The 7,957-nt window shown below is 31.2% G+C and overlaps 1 protein-coding gene and 1 non-coding gene across 2 annotated transcripts; both read right to left on the bottom strand.

The window, feature by feature from the left end:
• Positions 1 to 327: 327 nt before the first annotated feature.
• TRNAE-UUC (transfer RNA glutamic acid (anticodon UUC)) lies at positions 328 to 399 on the bottom strand. The gene has a single exon. It is a non-coding gene; the product is annotated as a tRNA-Glu (tRNA).
• Positions 400 to 2,047: 1,648 nt separating this feature from the next.
• LOC145117560 (uncharacterized) lies at positions 2,048 to 7,677 on the bottom strand. Its single transcript, XM_079053852.1, has 4 exons — positions 7,455 to 7,677; positions 4,841 to 4,902; positions 3,096 to 4,757; positions 2,048 to 3,026 (listed from the first exon to the last, which is right to left on the bottom strand). The coding sequence occupies exons 1-4, from the start codon at positions 7,561 to 7,563 to the stop codon at positions 2,340 to 2,342; spliced, it is 2,520 nt and encodes an 839-aa protein (XP_078909978.1). The 5' UTR covers positions 7,564 to 7,677; the 3' UTR covers positions 2,048 to 2,339.
• Between the last annotated feature and the right edge of the window lie 280 nt (positions 7,678 to 7,957).

Genomic DNA, 7,957 nt, shown 5'->3' with positions numbered 1-7,957 from the left:
TTCTCACCTTTTTCTGTCCTTAAATATGAACAGAAAGGATTTCTAAATACGAGGTGTTGATTTTGAATAAAGATTCTTTTGTCTTTTTTTTAATAAAGATTCAAACTATAGAACCTAACCATAAGATGAAGCATGTGTTATTCTATTGAAATTCCATACCAGGTTAATTACATTCCCTCAGTTAAGTTATAGTCGACTTTCTAAGTATTAATTGCATAGGGTATATATGATTATGAGTATACAAACAAGTTCTCATTAAAATTCAATCGAACTGAATTTATCAGAATTTCAGAAAAAACAAATAATTACTGACTTCAGTTAAAAAGGTTCCATTGCCGGGAATCGAACCCGGGTCTCCTGGGTGAAAGCCAGATATCCTAACCGCTGGACGACAATGGAATTGTTGATAGTTGTTCTATAAGATAATATATTAATATTAAGTTATTCCGGAATATATTATGACAAAAATTTATTATTTATATAACGTTTGGCCCAATTTTCTGCCAACGCATGTATTATGTATGGCGTCCGAAAGTATTTAATAGTAGACCATTATTTGTGAATGCCTAGTTATTTTAACTTTAAGACACTTTAAAATATAATAATGTTGTAGTAGAACATTATCTAAAACCAATCCATAGGCAAACGTTGCACACATATAAGATTTCATACGTTCATTTGATTTTATCTAATTATCGTTTTTAAAATACTAATTTAATTAATATGAATAACTAAGTTATATTTTTCAACTATATAGGTGATTATTCAAGTCCTTAAGTATAAGGGAAGCCTATCGATAAAGTTGGTCATTCATACGGGGGCTTCAAGGAGGTGAAGGGCTTAACAGCGCCTGGCGGGAAAACCTCTCTTGTGCGTCTACGTACCTGTCTTACCAATACTGATTAGTCCATCAAGACTCAGAAATTACTCTCGATCTTTTCAGTCCCTCTAGTAGAGAATTCTGGTCCCATGGGGAGAGTTTTCTATTTGAGTTTCGGAAAAGAAAGGAGAAATGACTTTTGAAGCTTAACTACGTTACAAAAATTGAAGAGTAGATTACTATTAAAAAATGATGACAATTTTAAGCTATATTAATCTTTAAAAAAATACATATTAAGAATAAGAGTATGTAATATTCAAAAGATGATCAACAATAATGATGTCCCTACTAAGTTTTGTTTACAACGAGTATATATGAGAGATTTTTTATTTTTGAAAAAAATTTGGAAAAACTTATTAAGCTTGTTCTTTGAAACAACAATGTGAGCAACATTTTTTCAAAACTAATTTATAAGCTACTTTTAAATTATCAAACATAACAACCTAAAAAACATCCTAAAGAAAAGTTAATTGTATTGTGTCAAATATAGCCTAACTAATTGTACGGTAAATATTTTATTTGTTAATAAATTTAATAGTATTTGAATTTATAGAATTTATAATCATGTTTTTGAAAATTTATAAGTTAATATTTCAAGCCCGATATAAATGATCAGAAATTATGTAAATTGTTTTACAGTACAACTTATGTTTTCTTGTATGCTTGTAAATTGATATTTTATAAACGACCATATTATTATAATGTTTGAAAATATGTTTTAGTCTTAGGAAATATGCATGCCACGTATGGTTCTTCCATCTTATGGGTGTATGTGTATGTGTATCGAACTCGTTATTGTTGATATGATAATTATGATTCATTTGCTTTACTTAGGAGATATGATAGGGGATTTACAATTCAATAGCTTAACTTATGTGATAATCCACTAGATAATGTATATTACATATCATTATTTATTACATAGGATGTTTTTTTTTTGATCGGGACATTACCTAAATGGGTACTCTTGCTATAGGTAAATTCAATAATAAGTTATAATTAAGATATGATGAGAGTTTCAATTCTATGGATTTGATCATTTGCATCCTCGACTTCTTATATTAAATCAGAGTATAATATACCATACATATAAGATTTGAAACATATACAAGAAGCAAAAAGGCTTCAAAGCTATTCTTTCTAATTCACTTTACATTTACAAATTGATTGTCACAAAAGACTTTGTGTATATAGTATATCAAATATCAACACAAAACTTTACAAACTTATAAATTCATTACAATGTATACAAGAAAACTCAAGGAGATTTATCTATATTTACCGATCGATAACTCATATTACAGATTGCAAAATATATAAAAAAATAATCGAAAGAAGAGATTTACACCAGTAACTTTCATCGTATTATAATATTTTCTTCCCTTTCAAGCTCACTTCATCATACAAATAAATAAACCATTATCATTCAATCGACAATCACTTTTGCTTCTTTCTTGTGTCAAGCGATGCTCAACAAATCATCGACCATCTCATCTACGAGTCTATGAAGCACATCCCGTTCCACATCATTCACAAACTCATCTTTTTCCACAAATGCAAACGTCATCGTATGCCAACCAAAATCCCAAAAACTATTAGTATCGGGGTTTTTGTTATAAATGTCTCTCTCAAGCATATGATGCAAGTAATTAGCTTCATCGTACTCATTGTGTGTATTCCTTCCATATAATCTTAAGCTTTCAAAATCTTTATACAACTGTTTAACCAATTCATCCAAGAACCTTATAGTCGTGTCACCAATGGAGGGTTTCATATACGGATGAGTTGACAATTCTTGGCTTCTTGCTTTTCGTCTAAGTATTTCGTACCCACAATCTAACTTCAACTTAGTTTCCTCACTACGATGGTTATGATCATCGACATGAAGAAAACCAACGGGTATATTGAAATTGAAAAGGGTTTCTGTTGTGCCTAAAAAAAGTTGATCTTTTATCAGAATCTCCTTGAGTTGCTTCTCGTTTTCTGTCAATGCAACTGTACCCGATTGAAATGCTTTTTTAGGTTTGTTTTCCGAAAGATTACGAGTCTTTATCCTTCTATCGCTCGAACCTTCATGCTTAATGGTAACTGTGATTTCTTGGGTTTCTTGAGGAGCAATCTTGATATTATCTTCGCATATTGGTACCTGAGAGATTTTTTGTTTCATAAATATATGATCCACAAAATGATGAAGTAATAATGAATGTAACTTTACCTTGTCATTTACTTGGATTTTTTCTTCCGGTTTCTTGGGATTCGATATTTCGATGTTGGTTTCTTCTGGTTTCAAACAAATGGAAACTAATTGTTGCACGTCTTTTCTTTGGGTTTCTTTCAACACAGAAAGTCTATGCTTTGATGGTGTCCCTAAGTTCTTGAGAGTTCGGGTTCCATTTCTTCTCTTCATGACCTTGTCTTTTAGAGGGGCTTCAGTTCTACGTAACACCATTGAATCTACCTTCTTTCGTGTCACCACCTTCTCTTTCACGTTGCTTTCTGTTCTTTCTGGTTTTGATTCTTGTGCCTTTGGAGTTGCATCTTTAGGTTTTAGATTATGTTCATCAGAAGGTTGCATGTGAGACTCTTTTGAAGGTAAATCCCTTGACTTCACTTGTTTGATTTGTTGTAACTCATGTTTGCTTTTTTGGGACGTCCTTTTTTCTTGTTCTTTTGTTTGATTGTTTCTTGGAACGAGTTTGATCTCGTTACTCTTCTCCATTCGAATCGTTTTCTTCTTTTCCACTCTTTCTTGTCTCAAATTCGCTACAACTTCAGCACTTCTACGCTTTTGTTGTATCTTCTCTTTCGTTTCACCATTGTGTGCTCTATCTTTCTTTTCTGGAAGTTGATCAGATCTTTGTTTCATAGCCACAGTGTTTACAGTCCTCGGAAGTCTTGGTGCCTCACTTTTATCAGAGTCGTGGATTTCTTGTGGTTTTTGATCATTTAATGGCGCTACACCATGTTTTGGTGGTTTCAAACTCTTGTTAACTTGTATTTTTAATTCATTATGAGTGGATTCTGACTCTATCTTTCTGGGAACTTCATCTAGGCCCATTAGTTTCGCGATCACATTTGAGATCCTCCCTTTTTCTGAGTTGTTCTTCACATTCGATGTAGTAGAATTAGAAACACTTCTTATGCTTTCCTCACCATAGCTTGTGGACCTCCGATGAGTTGATAACTTAGAAAAACCATCGGTTTGAACCAAAAAATTGGACCTTTTAGAAGGCTTGTCGAAAGAGAACCGAGGCAAAGCAACTTGATTTTGGTCCACGATCTTTGAACTATCGTTTTCATCGTCCTGATCGACTTCTAGTAAAGTGATTCGGTTCTTTCGTTGTGGGTGAACCATCAACTCTGAAGCTTCTTGCATGTTCACAAGCATCCTTAAAGACTCTTCTAAACCCTTAGCACCTTTCAACAACTCTTTTCCAACATCCATTGAATGTTTATCCATGTTCACTCCATTAGAACTTGATCTTAATATTTGGTAAAGATTCTGAACCCCTTTTGAAATCTCCTTGATTTGAGGAGTGGTGAGTGCAGGCACAACGACACCACCATTTGAGGTACGATGTTTCACAAGACTTGTCTCTTTTCCTGTGTTACCAACGTCTAGTGATCTTCGACCAATCTGATGCAAGAAATCTATCATTGCGTTAGCATTACCAGACCCTGAAAAATCCACGTTTAATAGTTTTCCGCCATTTTTGACGGCGTAAGTGAATGCCACCGGAAAATCTCCGGTGGATCCCGATCTATGGTGTCGGCCACCGGAATAGGAAACAATTTGTTGGGATGATTCTTTGATGGCCGGGACTCGGGCTGATCCTCCATACATCTGTTGTTGGTTCGCCATTTTTGGTCCACCAATCTGCAAGAACACCCAAGATATATATAAGTGATTGAAGGGTTTACAAAAACAAGTTTGATCAATTGATTTACAGGTTAACGTACAGATTCGAGTGATTTTGTTTGTCTAGATCCTCTCTGCACATTTCCTGGGTTTCTATATGCATCTGTTCATCAACAAAAATGAAATCAGAATCCCAAATCTGCAGGTGGTAGTATAAAGAAGATATATGCATACACAACCATGTATTTATACAAATGGATTCAACAATTTGCCGTAGCTAACGCTCTGAACAGGCTGCACATTCAAGATATGGCCCGATCCATTTTTCTAGATTGGCTAAGTAGTTGGGCTTTTTGTATAATACAATCATTGGTAGTTTTTGTGAAGACAAACATCACAATATTACTAAAATGCTTAAAGATAATGTAAACTTAGGTCAACAAAGATTTATTTATTTATAGTCAATGTAGATATTTTGATTGTTGATTTAAAATAAAATTATCATTTTTTATTAAGAGAAAATTTTAAGGTATAATTCTAAATGTATTATGTGGTTGACTTAATTTATGTAATTAAAATAAACTAAAATAATCAATTTTCTTAATCATTCCCGAAAAATAGCCATATTTTTTCAGTGGACGCATAAAAAAGTTTCATTACAAAATGGTCCTTTTTTCACCTTTTCTTATTTTTTACACCAAACATTTTTGATATATATATATATATATATATATATATATATATATATATATATATATATATATATCAAATTAAGGTTTAGTTTTCACAATGGCTTTTTCACCAACATTGTTGTTTTCATTTCAAGTTTCTTTTCCGGTTATTTAGAACTTTCGGAATAATATGGGTGTTAAAAGAGTTAAGCCAAAGATAACAGATATGTTTGACGAAATCGTCCAGAAAACGTATTTCTTGGTTTTTAAATAGGAATAAAAAATGTAAAGTGAACAATTGAATTAGTTGGCTTTAAAACCCAGTTTTTACAATTTCGTATCTGTAATATACTCATTTTCCAAACATCAAACTGAAACATCTTATAGCTAAATGTTGATAATTATATATAATTAATGAATAAATAAGTTAATACAGTACTATAAAGTCGGCATAAAGTATACATATTGCACATGCAACCAATTGACTCGTATATCTTTTAAACATGGGGCTCAGCCGTTGCAAAAGGTACAATTTTTATTTTATATATATACTAGGTTACAACCCGTGGAAATCACGGGTAAAAAAGAAAAATAATATTGATGATTAAAAATGATAATAGAAAATCAAAAATTTATAAAATTTTATTAAAGTAGTTTATTAAAAACATGATAGTAAAAAGTTATTTTGTAAATAATTATATATATAAATGTATATTAAATATAAAACAAATAAATGATTAAGACGTGTTTATTTAATTTTTAAATTTGAGTTCAACACTTTTATTTTCTTAAGTATCAATCAAAAAAATATAATTTAATAGAATATGTTGCATAAAGAAAATATTAACATATGGTATAGTACTTGTGTAAATTAATTGGAAAACCATTAGGTTATAACATTATGTTGTGAAAAATTTAAATTAATTGTAAACTTGTAACTAATTTTTTTTAGAAAAACTATGAAACATGACCATTTAAGTCAATTAAGATGTTAAATGAGGGACTATATATGTAAAAAAGCCGAATTTAGATAAACAAAAAAGCCAAATTGAATTGAATATTAATGGAGGGGTATAACTGAAAATTCACTTTGATGTAAAATGCTTAGTGGAAGTGACACTTGGACAAAAAGTTTCGTTTAAAAAACAAGTTCTAGTAATTTCAATAATTAATAAACGTATGATAAATTATCTAATAAATCACGTGATAAAAAGTATGAGTGAAATAGGCATAGCTATGGATCAAATTGGTAAAACTATCAATATCATCGTTAATGTTGTTGATATCATCATTATTGATATTAATGTTTACATAAACTTATAGAATTGTCATAAAAATGACATCATGTAACAAAAAAGAATATATATATATATATATATATATCGTTTTTGTTACATGATGTCATTTTTATGACAATTCTATAAGTTTATGTAAACATTAATATCAACAATGATGATATCAACAACATTAACGATGATATTGATAGTTTTACCAATTTGATCCATAGTTATGCCTATTTCACTCATTCTTTTTATCACGTGATTTGTTAGATAATTTATCATATGTTTATTAATTATTGAAATTACTAGAACTTGTTCTTTACAATTTAACGATAAAGTGTATTTTTTGGAGTAATTCTACGATTACTATAAAAAGAAAAATATAATATTTCAAAAGAAAATTGATTATAAAATCTTGCTTCTAGACCCTCACTTTGTCACGGTTGGGACACATGTAGGACAGTTAATATTTGTAGTTGAGTCACGTGTGCAAAGTGTCTTGGAATCGCTTCAAGAAGATGAACAGGAATCTTGATCTAGCTTAAGTTTGACTTTTTAGTATCAACATGCCCATCTTTTAACTTCTAAATTAGAGAGATGTACTTTACTTTTGCAAAAATAATTCAAAACCCACTTATAACATAAAACAAATATCATAATGCTAGTTTTTATATTAAAGATAACCAAGAAAATTCATCGAAAACCAAAATACAAAAAGTGCAAAGTTTGACTATCGAGATAACAAGAAAAATGTATTATGGTACCTCTGGTTGTAGCGTTGGGTCGAGCCGAGCTCTGAGACACACCCATTCGTTCTTTCCTGAGTCGTAGATCATGCAGCAACTTCTGTGCAAAGTCGGACTTGGCTGCCATTTTTTGATACTTCAAAACCTCGAAAATTTGTTGAAGTTTTGGTCCAACGGGAAGAAAGAATAATGGGGAATGAAGGTGGGGTGCGAAGAAGATGATATGATAGATTTGGTGTGGAAATGGAGGTTTAGTTGAGAAGGATCTGTCGAGATCAGGTGAGGGTAGGGAAGTGATGCCTAAAGAAAACAACAGTGTAGAAGGTGAGAATGTATAGGAAGGTTGACGTGAACGTTTTCTTTCCCTTTTGTAGTGTAACAACAATACTTGAAATCACAATGACTTTGATTTAAAAACAAGCAATGTCATATATTTCAATGGATTCTCTGCACCTTTTCTTATGTATAGTCTTATTACTTATCATGGGAAAATAGATATTATTACTTTTTCTGGTTGTGAT

Source organism: Lactuca virosa, chromosome 5, assembly GCF_052849685.1.
Source record: "Lactuca virosa cultivar CGN04683 chromosome 5, Lactuca_virosa_CGN04683_v6, whole genome shotgun sequence".
Classification (NCBI taxonomy): domain Eukaryota; kingdom Viridiplantae; phylum Streptophyta; class Magnoliopsida; order Asterales; family Asteraceae; genus Lactuca; species Lactuca virosa.
The sequence above is the reverse complement of the archived record's forward strand: the minus strand, read 5'-3'. Positions and strand labels throughout refer to the sequence as shown.